At 40.5% G+C, this 24,549-nt stretch overlaps 1 protein-coding gene across 2 annotated transcripts in view; it reads left to right on the top strand.

Annotated features, from left to right (window-relative positions):
- Positions 1–24,549, top strand: part of CNTNAP5 (contactin associated protein family member 5) — a 298,904-nt gene that overhangs the window by 245,577 nt on the left and 28,778 nt on the right. For both annotated transcript variants that reach the window (XM_057430057.1, XM_057430056.1), the window contains exons 15-19: positions 3,615–3,742; positions 3,917–4,087; positions 6,138–6,356; positions 13,779–14,018; positions 15,545–15,769. In XM_057430057.1, the coding sequence (XP_057286040.1) occupies positions 3,615–3,742; positions 3,917–4,087; positions 6,138–6,356; positions 13,779–14,018; positions 15,545–15,769 (983 nt within the window). The remainder of the gene's footprint in view (positions 1–3,614; positions 3,743–3,916; positions 4,088–6,137; positions 6,357–13,778; positions 14,019–15,544; positions 15,770–24,549) is intronic.

The raw sequence follows: 24,549 nt of genomic DNA, 5'->3' as shown, positions 1-24,549 counted from the left end.
TTTGTTTTGTTTGGGTTTTGCTTGTGGGAAGTACAAATTGTTATCACCCTTTATGCAAAGAGTTCAGAGAAAAATCTGTTTCTTGAGGGTGCTTTCCACCCTCTGAAATATGTTCAGATTTTAATCTAATTTATGCCAAATTGATGTACCAAGTTAGATAAGCAGAAAGTCTACTTCCCAAGTTTATTAATATATTTATACCATTTTCTGCATGTACAGGACTCCTTTCAGGAATGTGATAAAACCTGCTTTGATTTTTGTGAACTCGGGACTTAACTTTACACTCCTGGTCAAGGAGCAGCAGGACCAACCTGTAATTCTCAATACTGAGAAGCAGGGCATAGCATGGTACAAAAGGCATGCTTGGTGGAAGTGGCTACAGAGTGCTATGTGAAACCTGCTAAGAAAAATAAAGTAATGGTTCTGGCTAACCAGAGAAACAGCTATGGAAAACCAAATAGAATCTAGTTTTAAACATATGTGAACTGCTAAATTAAAATACATATAAGTAAAAACTTTTTATTTGAAAACTGTAGTACAGTCAAGTGATCTCCAAGCCCCCTTCAGGCAAAATTCCAAATGCTTTGTCCAAAATGTGGAATATTTGTATTTTGTAGTGCCACAGCAGTGCCTCTGGGATATTATTTTACAGGTACACAGTCCTCTCTGAGGCGTAATACACTGTATTTGAGAGGCTGCCATTGAGCACCAAGTAAAGGGAAGAGGAATTGTGGTGCTTTGCAAGAAATGGAGTCTGAAATAAGTTTAACTTCAAGAATACCAGGAATTTAAAACACTCAAAATTTAGCTCCTGTGGGGGCCTGCATCATGTTCAAACCTCTTTTCTGCTTTTCTTAGTTGAAACTTCCTGACTTTTTTATCAAAAACTCGATTTCCCACCATGAAATAATAATAATAAACTGCAACAAGAGGTACATTGTTCCTGTCACAAACACATTCTTTGAAGGGCAGAATGTTTTCCTGAGAGGTTTTGTTTCAGTGTCTGCTTGTATGAGAATATCATTACACAATTCTTTTCTATCACATGTGAGAGGATAAAATACATAAAATGCACTGTTTGAGATTCAAGAGAAACTTGATTGAGTTTTCAAGGCATTAACATAAAAGTGAATATTTTTATTAGTTCTAGAATATTTTTTTTTCTCACAGTTGAGCTACGTTACTAAAGTTATCTGTGATACTGGCATATAACCAGTAAAAACTCTGAATCATAAAATTCTATGTAAAATAACTTCATGCAATATAACAGAATATCCAATGAGGAATGCAGTTCTCAGAGTTGTGGAATAGATACCTTTAAAATGTCACCATTTCATTTTTTTTTGTAGCTATCTTCAGTGGTAGCTGTAGAAAGATACTGACTTTTATTTTAATGCTAATCGTAGCTAGTCAAAAGACTGCACCATTTTTTGAATGAAAATAAATTTGCAGGGAACCTCGAACCTCCTTAAATATTTTGTGGATTTTTTTTTATTATTTTATTTTTCTAAAGCAAATGCCAGCTTACTTATTCATGTATTTATTGCATATTTTGTATCCTTTCTGTGCATCTTTCTGCCTTTTATTCATTCACATTCTTCTTACTCCCACCTACTGAAACACCTTATTTAATTATCTTCCTAAGAAATAAATAGTTCAGCTTTTGTTTCTACTGTTTCATGATCTGTTGAGAGCATTTATACTAACTTTCAAAGGCTGATACAATAAGCTATATGAGTATGCTGCTGAGAGACCTCCATGAAGAGATTTGGAAATCATGTACTTTTGATTCATACTTAGCACTTTTTCTTCTGAGCGTGTACTGAAGGCATCACTCTGCCTTGTGCCTGGGAATTTCATCTGGCTGCCTTTTGTCTGTGATTATCTGCATGTCAGACCCCCGCTGAAACAAGAAAAAAATGGTAGCATCAGAGAGGGTACCTTTTGTTTTCCCCTTGGAATTATGAGAAAATTAACTGTGCTGCGTGCAACTAGAAACAAAGCAAAATGAATAAAATGTATGCAACCTTTATAAAAAATATCAAAATATCCCTTCTATTTTTTCTAACATTAAACAGAGTAGCACACTTAGCCAAGCAAACATCTGTCATAGCACAGCTGCAGTGTTCTTCCTGATTATTATTTCTTTGCTGAAGTCCTGTGTCCCTTCCCATAGCTAGAACTATAATGAGAGGTATGTTTGTGGAAGGTGTTATTACGTGCAGCATATAGGTAGTCTGGGATCCTGCCTGGAATGTCAGACTCTTTGGCAGTGGTATCACTCAAAAAGTGATACCTGTTTCCTGAGGCTTTTTGTCATAGCTGCCTGAAAGAGCAGTGGATGTAAATTTGGGATTATTGCAGAATGTAGTCTTTGCCTCTGAGCAGACAGGTGAGTTGAGTCCAGACCCTGCATACAGATTGCTAAACCATGCAGATGTAGGGATCTGTTTCTCAAAAACTATTGAGATTCAGCTCCATTAAGGATGTGCTGCCAAGCCCAAGTACAGCAGACCTCAACCCTGAGAAAAAATGCTAGGAGGAGGGAAAACTCATCACTGCAGAGGTAAGATATGGCAGTACCCTCCTCACTATAATCTATCAATTGATAGAGTAGTACCTCAAGAGGGCAGTTTGGTTCTGGTAAGGTCAGGGTTGTATGCCTGAGGGACTCAGTTCAGTTCATGAAGTACAGTGGGATGAATGCACATCTGTATACCCTGCCAGAGTCAAAGCTGCTGAATCAGCTTAGGGAACAACAGCTGCCATGAAATGCTGTGCTTCATTTTGAGGACAGCAATTTGCCCAGCACACACAGAGTGAAAATAAAGAAATTATCCTTTAGGAATCTCTTTTTTCCTCTTCCTTTCTAGCAGCCATGTGTAAATTAGTCTAAGCTGAAGAATAAGCACAGCTGACACAAACAAGAGACTGTAGTTCAACAGTGCTGTAACTCAGCCTACAGTATTTCAGTTGCTGAACCAAAAGTCACAGAGGCACGTAATGTGAAGGGCTTATTCAGTCTGAAATCACTCTGCCGATCCAACTTTGCGGTGTGCTGAGTCAGTTGTGTAGCAGCCATCTTGCTGTTGGATTGGATACTGTCTGGCTGCCCTGTGCTAATTACATGCTGGATCTGGTATTGTGTCACCTCTTCTTGCTCAGGCAAAGCATAAAGCCAGCAGAGATGTCATTATTTGTCTTCAGCTAACCTAACAGAAATTCAAACTTGGACTTAAACCTGATCCACATCAAATTCATTCTGCTGAGGAAAGCCAGGAGAGCCTAGTTTACGTTAATGCCCATCAGGCAGAATGGCATCACTCTGCATCAGCTTCACAATCAGTTGGCACAGCTGAAACAGTTACAGTCCATATCTGACATTATCATGTATTCAAATACAGTGTCTTCAGTGGCCAGAATTATGTATGAGCGTAGAACATACACATGCTGCACGTATGTGTCTTAAGCAGTGTGTGCCAGTCACAGTTCTAGGCAATTCTGCAAACGACCTTCCATCCTTAAGTAAGCATTTTTCAAATACAGTCTTGCATAAGGAATGCTGGGAATTTTGTCTGTGGTTAATCTGTATCCTTCTGTTTATTATAATCCAGGACAAATGACACTGGCCTCCTTGCTTTCAAAGACCATTTGCCTGTAACTCAGATAGTGATCACTGACACAAACAGATCAAATTCTGAGGCTGCTTGGAAAATTGGCCCTTTGCGTTGCTATGGAGACAGTGAGTAGTCATTCTTCTCAATTTCCATAGGTACAGAATGTTCCCTCTTTTTGTTTTGTTGTATTTGTTGGGTTTTTTAAATGTATTTATCTGATGAAAGGTGGCTTTTCCACATGCAGCTCACAGCTGCTGTTCTGCGCCAATTAACTATAGAGAAGGGCGTTGTGCTTTCAGGGCAGTTCTGGAATGCTGCTTCTTTCAACACGGAGGCCTCCTACCTGCACTTTCCCACCTTCCATGCCGAGGTCAGTGCAGACATCTCCTTCTTCTTCAAAACTACTGCCGCCTCTGGGGTGTTCTTGGAAAACCTTGGGATTAAAGACTTCATACGAGTTGAAATAAGATGTAAGTTTCACCTCCAAGAAATCTTAGTGTATTTGCATGGTTTGGCAGGTGCAGGGAAGTGGGAAGGACATATTTTCTTCTGTCTTGGAATGGTGGGAGATGCCTGAAGAGGATAAGATGGAGTCATATAGATACATTAATCTAGACTTATCTACATCTCCTGTCAAAGTTTCCACCCAAAGTGACCACCTTGGTCATTACACTTAATCTAGTTATAGCTAGGTTTGTCTTTCTTAACCAAAGAGGTCACTGAAATTACTTTTTCAATTACTTTTTTTCCCCCTCTTTAAAAAAAAGGCTACTGGTTAGATATACCTGTAGATTGTAATTTTAGTTGAAAAAAACTAGTTGAAAAATTTAATACAGTCACTCTGATATTTACTTTTATTTCTGTATAGTAACATACCCAGTCTGATACAGCTCTAGTGTTTCAGAGAACTCGGTGTGTGTGGTACAGCTGTGAGGTGAGAGTCTATGAAGGACAGGATGCTAATGCAAGATAAGTAACACTTCTAATGGGCCTTGAATATTTCAAAATCTAGTAAGTGACTGAAATATAACTACTACTCAATCTATAAAGAAGAGCAGCAGGGAACTTAATTAGTGAGGTTTTGCCTGACTTCAAAAACTTATTAGTTACAAAACAGTACTGTGGCTTTGACATGAAATGTGACTTCTGTATTCTAAATTCTGTTAAGCTTAGGAAAAACAAACTGAGCGCTATGCATTTTACAAGATGCTTATAATAACCCAAATATAAAATTTAATAAAACAAGGCCCCAAGGCCCTTCAATTCATTAAAAGATGCTAAATGCCATGGTGTGTTATCACAAGGTAATGAGATATGATTTACTGTTAATTGCACATCAAAGTCCAATTTGGTTGTACTTTAGTGTACTGCATTTCATTCTCAGGGATATAGAAGTAAAACGACATTTTGATATCAAATATTACAAATACTGTAAACTACTAAGAGGATTGTTTAGTGAAAGCTTTTATATGTGTGTTAAATCTCTACTCCTAGAAAAATGAGTTCTTAAAAGTCTGGGGAAAGTCTTTTAAATCTAGGTTTCTTATTAGTAGTTTGGTGTTGTGTTTCTTGCTTCCAGATGGAATTTGCAGCCTAAAGGCCTTGTATCAAGGAAGCTGCACAGACCAGCTGCTTCATAGGAAAATGGCCTTTTAGCAGATGCAGAGGCTCAGAATAGATCTTTGTATATTCCTATGGAGTGTTTTCTATCTTAACTATCTAAGAAGCAGCTTCAAAACCAGGCCTATCCAATTTGTTGGGCTTGAAATAACAGTTTTTTATAAATTTTCAATCCGCAGCCTCTGGTTGTGTGGTCTGTGGACCTGGGTCTTGGTCTTTCTGGTATATTTAGTGTTTTAGGAAGAGGAAAAATAGTCAGTTGCATGAATGTTAAAAAGTTCTGTCTCCTGTCAGGCTTCCGACAGAGGGAATCCTCCCTATATGGATGTTGGGTTTCAATTATGGTCCTGTTTCTAGGAGCCCCACTATCTCTGGATATGTGTTACGGATGCCTTTTTAGTTTTGGATCACAAAAAAAAAAAAAAAAAGGTCCAGCTTATTCAGGCAAACAAATGCTTCTAGGATTCTCTTCTACTATATGCAGCCACGTTCTGTAATTGTTAAGTACATGCATTTGGAAAGATTTAGGCAGAAAGAGCTCCTTTATCCTTTCTTTCATCTTATGGTTATTTGTCAAAAATCTTTTGCTACCATTGTGTGACTTCTGTACAGCTTTTGGCACTTTTTGAAGTAAAAGAGAGCTAGTATTTCTAGAGCACTGCAATTGTTATAGAAAAGATGGGTACACACAGCCAAGCATAATCACAGGAGAGATCAAACAGTGAGGCTGCAGGCATAGATTTATGTATAAGTTGCTGTGTAGATGGGAGGTAAATGATGCTGTACTATTTGCTGACATAAAAGTTAATGGACCCTACACTTATGTAAGGTTTCTTGATGTCAAAACTGTAATTTAATTCAGACCTTCACTTCCTGTTCATATCTATTTATCTATTCCAGCTCCCAAAGAGATTGCCTTCTCCATAGATGTTGGGAATGGCCCCAGAGAAGCCACCGTGCAGTCTCCTGCACCCCTGAATGACAACCAGTGGCATTATGTCCGAGCAGAGAGGAACCTTAAGCAAACCTCTCTCCAGGTGGACAGCCTGCCCAAGAAGGTCCTGGAGGCACCTGCTGAGGGGCATTTCCGCTTGCAGCTCAACAGCCAATTATTTGTAGGTAGGCACCATGTAAGGGTTTCTGTAGATATATACGGTATTTCCATGTCCATACCTTGGTAATGCTATTGGTTCATTGAGCTTGCATGTGGTGACCTATTGTTCTTTCTCTTCTTCCACTCCTGTCTAGGCAACATAAAGTAAATCCAGACTACTGCATTTACACTTAAAGCCCTAACCATAGCTTGACTATACTAGATGTATAATGTTTATAAATGTATAGAGATGTTTATACTAGATGTATATGTTTAGGGTCTAAGATTGCTTGAAACGTATTTATGGCCAAGGAATTCTAGTATTTTTTCTTGTGCATCACTGAATCTGTAACTTGCTGTAGGAAATGTGATCTCTCTTTTTAGATGCAATGTAAAAGGCACAAATTCATCATAAAAACTTCTGGGGCAAAGGCTGATGATGGTGTGGTCTTAAAGTCTGTTCCTTCAAGCATGCGTGCCAAAACCCTTATTTGGCCATAGAGTGCATGTATGAGAGAAGTATGAACACAGTCATAGCAAATACAGTTATTTTAACTGAAGGCGACCTTTAAAACAAAACAAAACAAAAAATTCTCCATTTGCATATACTTTGTTTCTCTACCTCCCTTGCCAATGAAATCTAGATTGGGACTATCTTGTATTTCATAATATAATCAGGAATAACAAAGGGAATTTTGCTTTTTCTTTATTCAAACACTGTCTTTCTGAGTAATCTTCTCAGTGATGGAGTGGGTTGTAACCTGCTGCTTATTCAGGGCCACTAATGTAACTACTGATTCTTTCCATAAAATGGATTTTCTTAGCTGAAATGCTACAGCAAATCTTGATCTGTCAATTCATTTTAATAAAGTTTACCTGTGTATCCACACCCTTTGATTTAAGAAGATTTTGGGGTATTTATTGGAGCTGTTTATTGTGCATGTGTGCAGTAATTATTGGGCTCTAAACATAAGGAATTAATCTGTTAATTAAAAGGTATAGCTGCATCAATGGCCAGGACCCCTTCACACATAGATATTGATTTATACCAAAAATGATCTCTGAAAGACTCGGTCAGAGGAAAGTTCACTGAAGAATTCACAGAAGGGAGGCTTAAGACTGTCACAGTGAAAGGTTTCTGTTTCCTGGTGTGAAGCATGCTTCTAATCACTTGTTTCTTAAATGCCAAAATGATGCTAAGAACATGTTCTATGGGAAGCCAGGCCTGAAGGCAATAGGGTTGAACTGCTAGACACTTCAGAAGCATTAGAGAAATCTAACCAAGGTACTGTTTCCAGTTATAAAATGTAGACAGTTTAATGACTGGATAGGCTTTTGTACATTTTTCATTGTGACTTTTTAAAGAAGTAAAAATGAAAGATTTACCGTAAGTCACCAATCAGATATATCAGATATTTAACTGCTTACTATCTCACATCTGAAAAGCAGTGTTTCCCTATAATCTTGGTTTTCTGCCTCAGCAAAATAAACAAGTTCCCTGAACAAAACTGATGGTGGTTTTAAAGTGACACAATCAATGAATTGCATCATGGAAATCCATGACAATTAAGGAACTCAACAGAGAAATGTGCCAACAGGAACACTTGTCAGCAAAGACATATGCAAAGCCCTGCACCAGGGACAGAATAGCATCATGTATCCCTATAAGCTGGGGATTGAGTGGATGCGTAGAAGCTGTGGTGCAGAAAAGGTCCTGCTGTTTTTGGTGCTGAAGTTAATCTGTACCTCATCTGAATGCAGCCATGCTTTGGGGAACAGATTTGTCCAATGGATCTGCAGCAGTGACTTCCACCAAAATTTTTCTCTGATTGTACTTAATATTTACAGCAAACTCTAGGACATAGTTACTTTATCTCAGCCAAGAGGTGAAAAGTTCTCACTGTGCGCTAAATATATTGCATTCAATTGTCCAATCTACACTTTTACTGAACCCTGAAAAAAAGGGACAGAAAATCTAATGTTTTCAGGAGTGCTTTCTTCATCCCTTAGCTCTACCATAGTGAAAGCCAAACTTGTTCATGACTTCAGAAGAGATGGAGACCTGGGCAGCCTCCTGATTCTGACACTGTCACTGGGTGCTCCAGGAAAAGGTGGCAGAAGTCCAACAACACACAGATGTGTCACAATTTGTCTCTAGTGATGGTCTCATTCCATTATCTAATAGGAAGCAACTGATTTAATACCTCAACCAGGTGGAATGAATTTTATCCATCTGAAAAACAAATGCGTAAACAGCATTGTAAAAAGGAAAGAAGCAGCAGCACATAATATTACTCCCTACTCCCCCTATAATCCATAACATATTTGTTCCTGCATCATTCTGCACACTGACGCTGATGAAGGGGTTTCCAATCTAAGTGATTCTATGTGGCAGGCTTCTGAGATAGCTTTCTGTGTGTGCAAAGTGGAAGGGAGAAATGACTTTTTGCTGCCAGCACACTCAAAATCAAACAAGCTTGGATTTTAAAGCAGCATAGAAGAGTTAGAAAATCGTTTCTCACTTTCTTTCAAAGGGTCTTGAGTATCTAACTTCTTTAGGCTGCTTTATGATCCTCAGTCACAGCATGGGTATCCTTGCAACAAGCTATGCTTCTTCTGTTAATTTTAAAAAATTACAGTAGAAAGAGCAAATCCCAGGCAGACATAGAGGCTAGATAATATTGACTGCACCAAACTTCCCAGCAGCAGGCCAATTTGCAGATTACTGGCAGAATCATTCCTTTCAGTGGATGGTGGCTTTCAGCATTCAAAATGAGTGACATCTTTTTGAATAGTTTACCTGTCTCCCAGTATGTCCCTGTCCTCCTCGAGGAGGTGTGTCATCGTCTCCTCTCACGTAGTGGAAAAGGCATGACCATAACACTCCAGTAGGAGGAGGGGAAAAGCAGTCCTCGCAGACTTTTTGGAGAACAGGATTTCCATTTAGACTGGTAACGTCAAAAAAGCAAAATACAAATCCTAAGAAGTTAATTTTATGCATAAAGCATTTGATCAGAAGTTTCTGTGATATTTATTTTGTATGTTAAAGAGACTAGCAAAGTTAAGTGCTTAGGCTCCTAGTTTTGACTTGGGAGCAAGGGAGCAAGGAATTCTTAGGTGAATCACAGACCAAATGTAACATACTCCAGAGTTAACATCTGAGAAACTTTCTTGGGAACAGAGAAAAAGAAAGAGAGCAAAAGAAGTGGCATACTTTGTTTACTGTTGTTACTTTTAAAGGAGTCTGTAGACACTTTGGGATATTTTGGAGGCTAGGAGGAAGAATTAATCCTTGTGTATCCTGACAGCTTTGTGCAGCTTTCAGTTTGAGACTACCAAGTGTGACTTAGATGTTTTCTGAGGAATATCATAGCAAGTTCTCCTACTCCTAAGTAATAATAATTGATTCTTGTACTCCCATGCCCTTTCCTTTGTATCAGTTACGTAAATCCAGAATGCTGTTTCAGCCTCCCTAATCCAGTTCTTACCAACAAAAAGTCCTTTGCTTTTTAAAGCAAATCCTCCATGCATTAATAGAATGTTAATTATTTAGCCAAATGTGTCACCAAGATATATTGTGAGTGCCCAGTTGTGAGCTTCTTGCTCCCTTCTCTGACTCTCTATTTCTTGCCCCAAGGCTTCTCAGTAAAATTTAGCTACATAAAACAGCATGGTTCATTTGACTGTCACCTCCACTCAGCAAGAAACACCCTTAACCTCGGTGTTTATGGTCCTGAGGCTTATCCTAAAATCTGTTTTCCTGAACAAAACATTTAGGTCATATCCATTAAATTGTCCAGTCCAAACGGTCTCTTAGAGTAGGAAGAATTTGTAAAGCCTAATTTGGGGAATAATTTTGTTTTGTTTTCATTTTTCTCTGATTCTCAGGAATGTATTTAAAGATTAGTTCTAATCAATTGAAGAAAACTGTTCAGATGCCCACATAATAAACAGATTTGTTTGATCAATACTGTGTGAATCTAGGATTATTTAGATGGTCTCCGTTAAGCCCCACACTCTCCAGACAGAAAAACTGAGAAACTTATTTTACATGGTTTACCAAAGTGCTTTAGAGAGCAGGAAGAATTTGGGTAGTGCAATAAACATTACACCTGGGAAATAGTTAGCAATAGTTTGTACTTATTCTCTAAATGTTACAGCTGGGATTTGTATATGTGCAGAGAGAAGAGGCAAGAAAACTGTCATTTATGCTTGTGATATTTGTGGTAACCTCCCATGCAAAAGAAAACAGAGTAGCTAGTAACCTTAAAGGGAGAAATCACACTTCTGCTTATTTGAACATTATTGGAAAATCTGTATGGTATGTTTGGCTTTGCAGCAAAATCTCCAAAGAAAATGATTGTGTGTACACAGTGCGGCAAATGCAGAAGTTCCAATTCTTGTGCTCAGATGACCTTTAAAATAAGTAAGCTAACATTTTCTTACCTGAAAAGAATAGTTGGCTAAAGAGGAATTTGAGAGTATTTTTTTGTCTGAGAAAGGCATCATAAAATTAGCATGAAATAAACCTGTCTCATGCATACTACCTGTAGTTCAATTATTCTAATTCAAATCTAGTTTTCCTGCTATTAGTGTACCAGAAATTAAAATATACTAGAAAGGTATAGCAGAACAATAGGGATTTGGTAAGATTGCTTTTCAGACTGTTGCTTCATTTTCTTAGTTTGCAGAAGTCTTGCTTTAATTAAACAGTTTACAAAAAAAAAACAGATGCTCTTCTGCAAAGATTTAGCAATATATGTAAGCTCTTATCTCATGCGTTTTGATATAGAACCAACTTCTACAGAAGAATAATTTGGAAAGATAGCTTCTTTCATACTAATTTTGTAGTAAAATCACTAATAAAGCTAGCATTTCAGAACTACAAATGCTGATAACTTCTGAAGCAGAATTAGATTTCTTAGCAGCAATCAAAATTGCAGCATCTTCAAAAGCAAAACATTGGCAACTGCCAAACAAAGCCTACAGTAAGAAAAATGGTGATATTTTCACAGACTAACAATCATTATTAACATCATTCTCAGAGACCATCTCTTATGGAAAAAGTGTCTTCATTGTAACACTTTTAGCAATTTCATTGGGCAGAAAGACTCTGACCACACCACCCAAGTCTTGGAAGGCAGATGCAGGGACTGCGAGAATGAAGACCTTGGGCCCACTGTAGGAGAGGATCTGGTTTGAAACCATCTTAAAAATCTGAACAGGCACAAGTCCATGGGTCCTGATGAAATCCATCCGCGGGTCCTGGAGGAGCTGGTGAATGAAGTTGCGAAGCCGCTGGCCATCATATTTGAGAAATCATGGCAGTCAGGAGAAGTTCCCGATGACTGGAAAAAGGGAAGTGTAACCCCCATTTTCAAGAAGGGGAAAATGGATGACACGGGGAATTACAGACCAGTCAGTCTCACCTCTGTGCCTGGCAAAATCTTGGAGCAGATTCTCCTGGATGGCATGCTAAGGCACATGAAAAACAACAAGGTGCTTGGTGACAGCCAGCATGGCTTCACTAAGGGGAAATCCTTCCTGACCAATTTGCTGGCCTTCTATGATGAGGCTATGGAACTGATGGACAGGGGTACAGCAGTTGATGTCATCTACCTGGACTTCTGTAAAGTGTTCGACACTGTCCCACACAACATCCTTGTCTCTAAATTGTAGAGACATCAATTTGATGGATGGACCACTCGGTGGATAAAGAACTGGCTGGATGGCTGCACACAAAGAGTTGGGGTCAATGGCTCAATGTCCGGCTGGAGACCAGTAACGAGTGGCGTCCCTCAGGGATCGGTGTTGGGACCCAGTCTTGTTCAACATCTTTGTCACTGACATGGAGAATGGGATCGAGTGCACCCTCAGCAAGTTTGCCGATGACACCAAGCTGTGTGGTTCGGTTGATACCCTGGAGGGAAGGAATGCCATCCAGAGGGACCTTGACACACTTGTGAGGTGGGCTGATGCCAACCTCGTGAAGTTTAACCATGCCAAGTGCAAGGTCCTACACCTGGGTCAGAGCAATGCCAGGCACAGCTACAGGTTGGGCAAAGAAGAGATTCAGAGCAGCCCTGTGGAGAAGGACTTGGGGGTGTTGGTTGATGAGAAAATGAACATGAGCTGGTTTCAGTGTGCGCTCGCAGCCCAGAAAGCCAACCGTATCCTGGCCTGCATCAAAAGGAGCGTGACCAGCAGGACGAAAGAGGTGATCCTGCCCCTTTACTCTGCTCTTGTGAGACCTCACTTGGAGTATTGTGTGCAGTTCTGGTGTCCTCAACATAAAAAGGACATGGAACTGTTGGAACAAGTCCAGAGGAGGGCCAGGAGGATGATCAGGGGACTGGAGCACCTCCCGTACGAAGACAGGCTGAGGAAGTTGGAGCTGTTCATCCTGGAGAAGAGAAGGCTGCTTGGAGACCTCATAGCAGCCTTCCAGTATCTGAAGGGGGCCTATAGGGATGCTGGAGAGGGACTCTTCATTAGAGACTGTAGTCTCTAGGACAAGGGGTAACGGGTTAAAACTTAACCAGAGGAAGTTTAGGTTGGATATAAGGAAGAAGTTCTTTCCTCTTAGGTTGGTAAGGGACTGGAATAGTTTGCCCAGGGATGTTGTGAATGCTCCATCCCTGTCAGTGTTCAAGACCAGGTTGGACGAGGCCTTGGGTGATATGGTTTAGTGTGAGGTGTCCCTGCCCATGGCAGGGGGGTTGGAACTTGATGATCTTAAGGTTCTTTCCAACCCTAACTATTCTATGATTCTATGATTTTGTAGAGATGGAACTGCCCTCTTGGGTAGACCATCTTATTCTTTAGGAAAAAATGCGATTATGTTTCACAATTGTAATAAATAACAGAACTGTGACCTGAACATGTTTCTTACCTACAGCAACCATTCACATGCAACATCAGGTTGGGCAGTCATACATAAATTCTGACTCATTTCCCTTCCCCATTTCCCAATGCTGAACATGATTCATCCCCACTATATGGACTCATCAGCTTGTGTGACTCAGCTGTTGTTGAGATTAGAGTATTATTTATCCTCTGTACTGAGGCAATAAATAGGAAAAAAATATTTTATGTTTGGATTTCTCATGTATTAGGTGATATGCAGACATACGATAAAGAAGCTAATCTTTTTTCCAAATGAATTTGCATTTCAGATGCCAGACAGGGCAGTAGATAAAGCAGGAAAGAAAAGAATGGCAACAAGAAAGTGTCACATACAGCTTTTTAGTCCTTTCATAATGATAGAGACCTTTAGTTTCCAGGGCTGTCCCTCTGTCATCTTCTGCCACTGTATGCATAGGCATATAAGAGAGAGTACTTTCTAAAATTCATGGATTTGTATTTGTACCTCTGTATTGGGCTTCAGGGCTTTTGTTGCTGTGCAGACTCACCAATGAATGTGTGTCTTTTTTTTCTCTCTTTTTCAGGGGGAACAGCTTCCAGACAAAAGGGCTTTTTGGGATGCATTCGATCTCTGGATTTAAATGGACAGAAACTTGACCTTGAAGAGAAAGCTAAAATGACACCTGGTGTTAAACCTGGATGTCCAGGACATTGCAGCAGTTACGGTAACCTCTGCCATAATGGAGCAAAATGTGTGGAGAAGTATAATGGTTACTCCTGTGATTGTACCAACTCAGCATATGAAGGACCTTTCTGCAAGGACGGTAGGCAGCAAGCTTTGAGCCTAAGTCCTTAGTGGTCTCTGAAATACAGCAGTTTCACCCATGTCAGCTTGGTGTCCCCATGTTACAAAATGTTCTAATATCAGCTATCCCTTCAGCATTTTTTTATCTTAAGCAGCGTAGAACCTCCATTTGTGGACTTCAGTGATGGCCTCAGAAATTAGAACAGTATTAGTTGTCCTATTAAAGGTACCAGCTATATCCCACAATGATCCCTGTATTCAGTTGCATATAATTGGCCCAGAAATAAACAAATAGGAATGAAATTTCTCATAACAGTGGTCAGCCTGAATCTGAATGTTTTGTTTGGTTGGTTTTAAACTTCATCCACCTTAACAAAACCTTGAGACCTTTTATTTACAGAGTTTTAGAGCAAAGGTATGGCAAAACGAGGTAGTCTTTTTATGGGTTTTTTTTTGCCATTTCTGTGACATCTATCCAAACTTACGTAAGACACATGAAAAATAATCATGAATTATCCAGGAGAAAACTGATTTACCTAGTTTAGTCTCCAGTGAAGGTGCCTTTACTGAACCTTTCTGGTGGCTCATGGGAGATGTTGCCAGTACCAGAAAAAGGAGCAGGGCAAATACAGAGCACCCAATTTAGATAGCAAGTTTTTGGGGATTCAAATGAACTAGCAAAACTCCTGCTCAATAACAGCAAGGTGCCATGTGAGTGTTTTAATTTCCATGGCTGCCCCTCAGCCATCTCACAGTTAATAAACAGTTATGTTTATTAAGTGGGCTGCATCACCTGCTGGTGTAAATCAGTGTAGTTGCACTGCAGTCCACAGAACTGTCCCCAGTTACATGAGCTGACGATTTGGCACCGATGGCATGAGAGGTGTATCAAATAACCATATAGCATACTGTTAGTAGATGCTGCTGTAGAGGTGGAACTGCTTTACTGGAGAAAGTACTTGCAGTCAGTCTGTAGCTGAAGATATCATCATCCTGACTTTACCTCACATTAGAAAAAAACTGCTCTTACCGCATCTGTGTATTTCATGGCTGGACTATGTTGTGTTCATTGGTTCACAGGTTCTTAGCATGCACAGGTAAATGTTTCTCTTCTTTTGGAGCTACCAAAGACAGCTTCACTCACTGGCTGTCTTTGGGTTAGTGTTTTGCTTTAATAATGACTTTGTTTATAAAGGAGACTGGAAAGGACAAATATATTGTCTTTAATGGGGGAGAAACAGAGAATAGTGCCTTACAAATCAGCTGTCAGAAGGCGGTGAACTGAGCATTTATTTGGCTGACAGACATTTTGGGCTGTTCCATGTTGTGGAGCTCTGACTCTGGTACTAAAACACTTGAATTTAGAGGCCTCTCTCCATACACAAACAGACTAAGGAAGGACACGCTGCTTGTCCAAAGTAAGGACTGGTGGGTCAGGGCATTTTGCAGTACACTGCTTCTGAGGCAGTCAGCTCATATCCATGCCTGTCTTGGAGATCTGAAAATGCAGTAGCTGAAATTCCCTTGATTTATGTATGTTTTCAGAGGTTTCTGCATTATTTGAAGCTGGCACTTCCGTTACCTATATTTTCCAAGACCCTTATCCTGTCACAAAAAATGCAAGCACCTCAAGCTCTGCCATTTATGTGGATGCTGTCGTGTCCAAGGAAAATATCGCATTTAGCTTTCTCACAGCACATACTCCAAGCCTTCTGCTGTACATCAACACCTACTTTCATGAATATTTGGCTGTGATTCTCTCCAAAAATGGTAAGTAGTCTTGATTTGTTACCAAAGGGAGACCAGTGTAACTGTGTTAAGTTTTTTGTGAGAATAGCATAGAATTCTGCTCTGATTTAAATTAATTTCTGTGTCTGCAACTTTATCAACTTTGTGGTGTTCAGTTCATGCAAATGGCCATCACTCTTGTTTATGTCCCTTTATTTGGCATTCAGTGCTACACTTGCCTATTCAGTCTTTGAATAATCATGCTTAATCATGTTGTTGGGGTTTAAAATGTGCTTTGACTTTCATTTGGCAAGACTGTACAATAGCAATTCCTTGCTATTTATTCCACACTGAGATCCATTAGGCCTCCAAGAAAAGAGAATGCAAAATACCATGAATGTACAAGAACACTTGGTGGGGAAATATATTATAATCTTATCTTTCGCATTGTGTCTTGGCACACATATTGCTCTTCATGGGTTGTTTCAATGGAATATGGCCAGTACATCTGAATATTAAAGCCAGAAAATGTTACCGTTTTCTGGGTTCACTGACTAAAACATGAGGTGTAAATCCGTTTTCTATTAAAAGGTACATGGCATAGGGACTCTTTGAAAGCATGTTAAGATTTTAGGGGCATAAGGCCTATGTCTTCTCAGTAAGACTGATTCCCGAGTCTTTGCAGTGCTTTCAGAAAACTCTCTCCAGACAAACATCAAGCTAGACAAATGGGGATATTTGAATTATTCAAGAGTTATCAGGCACTGGAGCAGTGGAAGTGATGAGTAAGCATATTGGTGAGTCATTAGCCTGTGGCAGAAGAATAGAAAATGAATGCTATGTGGTTGAATATGTACATTTGACCAAATGACCCACAGCACTCTGAAGCCTTGCAAATTCCAAAATAGCTAAGCTTTCAAGTACTGTCAAATGAAACTAGTAAGGGGAGAAAGAAATAAAAAGTTTTATTCTCTATATGGGCTTTTCAGTAGTTTATTTCCTGGTTATATCATGTGTCTAGCATTCAGACTGGCACAAGATGAGTATCTAAATCCCTGAGAGGGGCAGCTGGGACATTATCAGCCTGGACCCATCTCCCCTAAGTGGAAGTCACAACAGGGCAGTGGAGCTACTGAGGAAATTCTCTCTCCTCTCCAATCCTAGATTTACATCTCTGATTTGCTCTCAGAGGCAAGTGCTTATGATTTTCAGATATATGAATATTCCAGTGCGTAGCTCCAGCGTGGCAGAGGTTAGGCCCTGCTGAGGTGAAACGTTTGAATGCTTCTTAGTTACACTCTGGTTTCTTGATGCCACTCAGGGAATCAAAAATAGCTCTAAAGTGAATGAAAATGTAACATCCATTCAAATCACCTTAACTGCTGCCAGAGTAACGTAAAATGACCTTAGAAACATGAGTCAATTGGCTTTTATTGATGAAATACAATCATAAGTAAGCTGTAATTGTGATATTCTGGAAGGAGGGACTCTAATGGTGATTGGGAAAGGGGTTGGGGTCAGGATACTGGGATCTCTTGTAGCAGTTCAGCAGGAGCAGAGGTAAGCCCTGCATTTTAACAGCTGTACCATCTGTAGATCTCCACTTTGGTTCTGAAGAAGATAGGGACTCTCAGTACTTCCAGAAATTAGGTGGAGCTACTCGCAGCACACTCAGGCAGTTTAAACAGTGGTGTTTTTCTCAGATCTGTACCTCTGTTTACTTGCTTGTAAAATGAAGATAACAGTAATTTAGGAGGTTGGTGAGATGTCAGGCTCTCAATCTCTGTACTATAACATGTAGCACTATATACAAAGAATTATTAAGATAGCTAGCTGACCTTGGTTAAATCCTCAGAGTTTCTTTCAGGGTTATTCTGTGAATGCTTCTGTGTCATTCTTTCAAGACAGTGATTTCAGTCATGTATATTCTCTGCCTTTTGTCGCAAATGTAATCACTTTTTTAAATCTCATATCTTCATATTTTTAGTCTTATTGGAATTGAAATTATTCCAATGAAAATAATGTTCAGATATGTTACTCTTTCTTCCTCTAAGAGGTTTATACTTGCCATAAAGTTACTGGACTATGAATGCCAATGTCCTTTGTAGCATTAAAAGTGAGTGCAATTTGTTCTCTCTTATTGGCTCATTTTCAAGGAATCTTGCGGAGTTTGACAGTATAGTAGGACCTAAGAAGGTCCCTGCTGGATAACTGATTGGTTAAATAAAGGTTAGGCTCCTGGTGAAATGGAAATGGGCATTCTCACTTAAGAGGTGAGCAGTAATATTCTTTGCCATACTCCCAAGACCCATTCCACTTGTTAAGAAACTGTATTAGAACAGTGTATGTATACCTTACTACTTTACCTTTCCTAGGTAGTTTTCAAGCTACTACTCATGTACCATGTTATTCCTCTTTTTTATTATCCACAAAATAGGCAAATTATTAGTTAATAAAAGTGACAATTAGAAGAATGTTTCTGGTAATTAAGACTTTCCATGTTAAATATTTAACATTAAAGAAGTGAAAGTGTCTGCAAGGCTTATTCATAGCTAGTCTATATGTAAAGGGGCTTATATGAAAGTGAACCTGAGTAGGCAGCTATGGTCTAATCCAGTCAGGCGTGAAATGTTTCCTGTAAAATCAATTGTTTTCAGTAAAATTAAGAAATAATCACATTTAACCCCAACACACTTTGCACTGTCTGTTAAGTAGATTATATCATTAGAAGATACAGTATGTATCGATTGAAACACTAGAATTGTGGTAACAAAATGATTTATTTGGAGTTACCCAACAGGCCAGTGTCAGGCCTGGGAAAGGAAATAAAATTTCCTCATGCCCACTCATGGCTTCACCCACCCAAATCAATGCTGCTCACAGCAGAAAGCCCTTCCAGTCGTTGGAGCCTTAGAGGGCAGGTGGTTCATAAATGAAGTGATGACAGATGTTGGGTAACACCATATGTCAATGTAGAAGCTACAGTTCTATACCTCTGTATACGTCTGTATACAGATGACCTTCCCCTAGAAAATGAGAGACTTGGTAGTGCCTAGCAGCTAATACTTCTAGAAACAGTTCCCACCCAAAGAGCTTATCTATATCACAAGGTTATTCTTACCTTTGATCAACTGGATCATGTCCTGGCAGTTTATGGATAAGTTCTAGGAACTTGTTTTTAAAGGTAATTTAGGGATTTTTCCCAAAATTAGTTAAAGCTTACACTTCTAAATCACACATATGCGTTTGAAAATTGTATGCAAAAACTTAGTATTGTCCTGTTTTCTGCAGTTTTGTCTGTTTTGTCCAGACAGGACAAACTTTTGTACCCATGGATTTTTAATTTGCACATATATATAATGTGTATGTATTAGATGTAGATGGGTATGTATATGTATATATAGATGAGCATGTATGTAAAGCTCACATAGTCCCACTGATCCCACATTAAAAAGATTAACAGTACTGTAGTAATTGGTAGTGTTAGTATAATATCAATGCTGTAGAAATTTCTAGTTATAGTATCAATTACCAAGGTACAGAAAATGGGTAAATGTCTCTAATTAGCCTTTTCAGTGTGTTAGTCCACAGAAGTTATTCACATCATGGGAAGCTACTGCCTAGAAGAAAATAGGTTAAATTTTCACCATACATTTTTGCATTATGTGATTTCACGAACCTAACAGTACCTTAGTATTAGTATCTTTGTCTTCATCCCTAAAGACAATAATTGACGGGGGAGAAAAATGTTAAGAAAGAAACTGTTAGTGCTTCTCCTTTCTTCATCTTCCTTCCCCCCTGCAAGTAATCAGGTAAGATATGAATATGACAAAGTGTATTGTCTAGAAAACGTTTTCCCAAGTCTGCGATTCTCAGTGTTGGCTTTCTCCATGAAGACAATATGACTCATAGTCTAGAAATCAGCAGATATACAGCATCAAATATCCTAACTGTGATTGAAAATTTATCTGTATATATTATCTGATCTCATGAGAAACTAAACAATTTGAGTCCTTTTCTTAATTTTTTTCTATCTACTACCTACTGCTGTCACAGTGAGCTCTGTTCTCCATTTCTTTTGGAAATCAAGACTCTGAAATTGGATAGGAGAGATTAAAGTCAAGTTAAAAAGGCACAGATTAAAAAAAAATGCAAATTACAACAGCTTGAGTAATTCTTTTGTTAGGACTGATACTCAGAATACAGTAGCAGGACGTAGATGAACTCCACTACCCTGTTCTGTAAAGGTCAGCTGATATCAGCTGATAACTAAAACAAACAGGAAAAGAAAGCAAAACCTGTAATAGAGGTAAGCTGAGTTAATACTCTGCAAAAAAAGAAGGAAATGACATCAGTGAGAAGGTACTAATGTTGGTTTTTATTTCTAATAAACTAGAAATCTACTGTAATCTCCTTCTGTCTCTAAGTCAGAAGCAGACTTGCTGTTGAACATGTGAATTATTCTTACTGGTTTTGGCTTGCAAGTCTGTTAGAATCATAGAATCATAGAATAGTTAAGGTTGGAAAGGACCTTAAGATCATGAAGTTCCAACCCCCCTGCCATGGGCAGGGACACCTCACTAAACCATATCACCCAAGGCCTCGTCCAAACTGGTCTTGAACACTGACAGGGATGGAGCATTCACAACCTACCTGGGCAAACTATTCCAGTCCCTCACCAACCTAACAGTAAAGAACTTCTTCCTTATATCCAATCTAAACTTCCTCTGGTTAAGTTTTAACCCGTTACCCCTTGTCCTGTCACTACAGTCCCTAAGGAAGAGTCCCTCCCCAGCATCCCTATAGGACCCTTCAGATACTGGAAGGCTGCTATGAGGTCTCCACGCACCCTTTTCTTCTCCAGGCTGAACGGCCCGAACTTTCTCAGCCTATCTTCATACAGGAGGTGCTCCAGTCCCCTGATCATCCTCCTGGCCCTCCTCTGGCCTTGTTCCAACAGTTCCATGTCCTTTTCATGTTGAGGACACCAGAACTGCACACAATACTCCAAGTGAGGTCTCACAAGAGCAGAGTAAAGGGGCAGGATCACCTCTTTCGTCCTGCTGGTCACGCTCCTTTTGATGCAGCCCAGGATACAGTTGGCTTTCTGGGCTGCGAGCGCACACTGCTGGCTCATGTTCATTTTCTCACCAACCAACACCCCCAAGTCCTTCTCCACAGGGCTGCTCTGAATCTCTTCTCTGCCCAACCTGTAGCTGTGCCTGGGATTGCTCCGACCCAGGTGTTGGACCTTGCACTTGGCATGGTTAAACTTCACGAGGTTGGCATCAGCCCACCTCACAAGTGTGTCAAGGTCCCTCTGGATGGCATTCCTTCCCTCCAGGGTATCAACTGAACCACACAGCTTGGTGTCATCAGCAAACTTGCTGAGGGCACACTCAATCCCACTGTCCATGTCAGTGACAAAGTTGTTGAACAAGACTGGTCCCAGCACTGATCCCTGAGGGACGCCACTCGTTACTGGTCTCCAGCTGGACATTGAGCCATTGACTACAACTCTTTGTGTGCGGCCATCCAGCCTGTTCTTTATCCACCGAGTGGTCCATCCATCAAATTGATGTCTCTACAATTTAGAGACAAGGATGTCGTGTGGGACAGTGTCAAACGCTTTGCACAAGTCCAGGTAGGTGACATCAACTCCTCTACCCCTGTCCGTTGGTTCCATAGCCCCATCATAGAATCATAGTTTCATAGAATCAATAGGGTTGGAAAGGACCTTAAGATCATCTAGTTCCAACCCCCCTGCCATGGGCAGGGACACCTTACGCTAAAACATATCACCCAAGGCCTCGTCCAACCTGGTCTTGAACACTGACAGGGATGGAGCATTCACAACATCCCTGGGCAACCCATTCCAGTGCCTCACCACCCTAACAGGAAAGAATTTCCTTCTTATATCCAACCTAAACTTCCCCTGGTTAAGTTTTAACCCGTTACCCCTTGTCCTGTCACTACAGTCTCTAATGAAGAGTCTCTCCCCAGCATCCATATAGCCTCCCCTCAGATACTGCAAGGCTGCTATGAGGTCTCCACGCAGCCTTCCCTTCTCCAGGCTGAACAGCCCCAACTTCCTCAGCCTGTCTTCATACAGGCGGTGCTCCAGTACCCTGATCATCCTCCTGGCCCTCCTCTGGACTTGTTCCAACAGTTCCATGTCCTTTTTATGTTGAGGACACCAGAACTGCACACAATACTCCAGGTGAGGTCTCACAAGAGCAGAGTAGAGGGGCAGGATCACCTCCTTCGACCTGCTAGTCACTTTCCTTTTGATGCAGCCCAGTATATGGTTGGCTTTCTGGGCTGCAAGCGCACACTGAAACCAGCTCATGTTCATTTTCTCATCAACCAACACCCCCAAGTCCTTCTCCACAGGGCTGCTCTGAATCTCTTTTTTGCCCAACCTGTAGCTGTGCCTGGCATTGCTCCAACCTAGGTGTCGGACCTGCACTTGGCATGGTTAAACATCATGAGGTTGGCATTGTCCCACCTCACAAGCGTGCCAAGGTCCCTCTGGATGGCATTCCTTCCCTCCAGCATATCAACCGAACCACACAGCTTGGTGTCATCGGCAAACTTGCTGAGGGTGCACTCGATCCCATTCTCCATGTCAGTGACAAAGATGTTAAACAAGACTGGTCCCAACACCAATCCCTGAGGGACACCACTCGTTACTGGTCTCCAGCTGGACATTGAGCCACTCTTTGTGTGCAGCCATCCAGCCAGTTCTTTGTCCACTGAGTGGTCCATCCATCAAATTGATGTCTCTCCAATTTAGAGACAAGGATGTCATGTGGGACAGTGTCAAACGCTTTACAGAAGTCCAGGTAGATGACATCAACTGCTGTACCTCTGTCCATCAGTTCTGTAGCCCCATCATAGAAGGCCAGCAAATTGGTCAGGCAGGGTTTCCCCTTAGTGAAGCCATGCTGGCTGTCACCAAGCACCTTGTTGTTTTTCATGTGCCTTAGCATGCCTTCCAGGAGAATCTGCTCCAAGATTTTGCCAGGCACAGAGGTGAGACTGACTGGTCTGTAATTCCCTGGGTCATCCATTTTCCCCTTCTTGAAAATGGGGGTTATATTTCCCTCTTTCCAGTTGTTGGGAACTTCTCCTGACTGCCATGATTTCTCAAATATGATGGCCAGTGGCTTCGCAACTTCATTTGCCAGCTCCTTCAGGACCTGCAGATGGATCTCATCAGGACCCATGGACTTGTGCACGTTCAGATTTTTAAGATGGTTTCGAACCAGATCCTCTCATACAGTGGGCACAAGGTCTTCATTCTCACAGTCCCTGCATCTGCCTTCCAAGACTTGGGTGGTGTGGTCAGAGCCTTTGCCAGTGAAGACCGAGGCAAAGAAGTCATTCAGAACCTCAGCCTTCTCCAAATCCTGTGTAGCCACTTCTCCCGAGAGCTTCCTGAGGGGGCCTACGTTCTCCCTAGTCTGTTTTTTATTTGCTACGTACCTGTAGAATCCCTTCCTGTTATCCTTACTATCCCTAGGCAAGTTTAATTCTAAGCATCTTCAACAGCTTTTCTCAAGCAAAACCAAGGCTCTTGTCATTCAATGATAAAGAAAGGCAAAAAATGTAGTTCAGTCTTTGACACAAAGAATATTTTGATACTGTTCTTGCTGTGCCCTCTGGAGTTCAATGGGGAAAACTAAAATAATTAGGTAAAATAAAACTTACTGAAATACTGGCGTGGGTTTTGGGGGTGATTTTGCTGCTTCTTTTACTTTACCACCTTGGAGGTTTTAGTTTTGGAATTTGGTTACCACAGTACATGACTAACTGCTGCAGAAAGATCCTCTATCTGCATTGAGGAACCTGCACAGTTTATGTGGCTGAAATGGAAAATGGTGACAAGTTTCAGGCATAACTGTTTTTACCAGATCAGGAGCAGGAAAGTGAGTTGTGTTGGGAAGTGTGGGGGACAGCTTTGTTGAAGAGACTAGTTTTCAAGCAACTGTCTGTGAGTGACTGAGAATTGTTCCCAGTCTAGCTCTAGTTCACAGCCATTAAATTATTTTGTATGACAGGTAGTACTATATGGTTTTAAATGTAATTTCATGTAGTTGTTGTAGTTTGTCCTGAAATCCCATGTTATTTACTGACTGGGGGGCTAGTGAGAGATTGATTGGGAATGGTGAATGTGCAAGGAATTTTCCCCAGTGGCCTGTGAATGGAGGGCTAGCTGTGGCACGAGTAGAAAGGGTTGAGGTGGCAGGAGACCTCCAATCAGATTCTTTATGTAAATAAGGAAACTTGTGTGATTAGAAACATCTCTGGTCATTTGGATGATTCCCTGCTCTAGAGCACACTTCACAGGAAGTAGGAATGCTGATTAGAATTTTCAGTTCAAATCCAGCACTAAGAAGTCTTTGAGGGAAGGTGTGGACTTGGAGCCCAAAACCAGTTTGTTTGTTTGTTTCTTTCTTTTTAGCATATGGAGCTCTAAATCTCTTAAGTGTGCAAAACTAACTTGAAAGGAGAAGCAGCCACAACATTCAGCCAAGAGCTCTGGCAGATTTCTTTGTCTGCTTTCCAAGAGGAGAAAACTGAAGGATCTGTCTCATTAGCTGAATTCATGGACGTGTTTGTACTCTTGAAGTTTTTTTTTTGCCTTAATGAAGGGTCAAGAGATGTTCTGGAGACCCACAAGGGAAAAACAAGGGAACTGTAATTGGACTACATTGAGCAGGAAAGGCTGAGGATGCAGTTAATAATTGATCTGTGCTCTGCATATATACGGACTGACTTTGAACATACTGATGTCTGGCATAAAATCCCAGACCAGC

This window comes from Pezoporus wallicus, unplaced genomic scaffold (assembly GCF_028554395.1).
Source record: "Pezoporus wallicus isolate ANWC-B61680 ecotype Strahan unplaced genomic scaffold, APGP_CSIRO_Pwel_v1 contig_5261, whole genome shotgun sequence".
NCBI classification, from domain to species: Eukaryota; Metazoa; Chordata; class Aves; order Psittaciformes; family Psittacidae; genus Pezoporus; species Pezoporus wallicus.
This window is presented reverse-complemented; position numbering and strand designations above follow the sequence as displayed.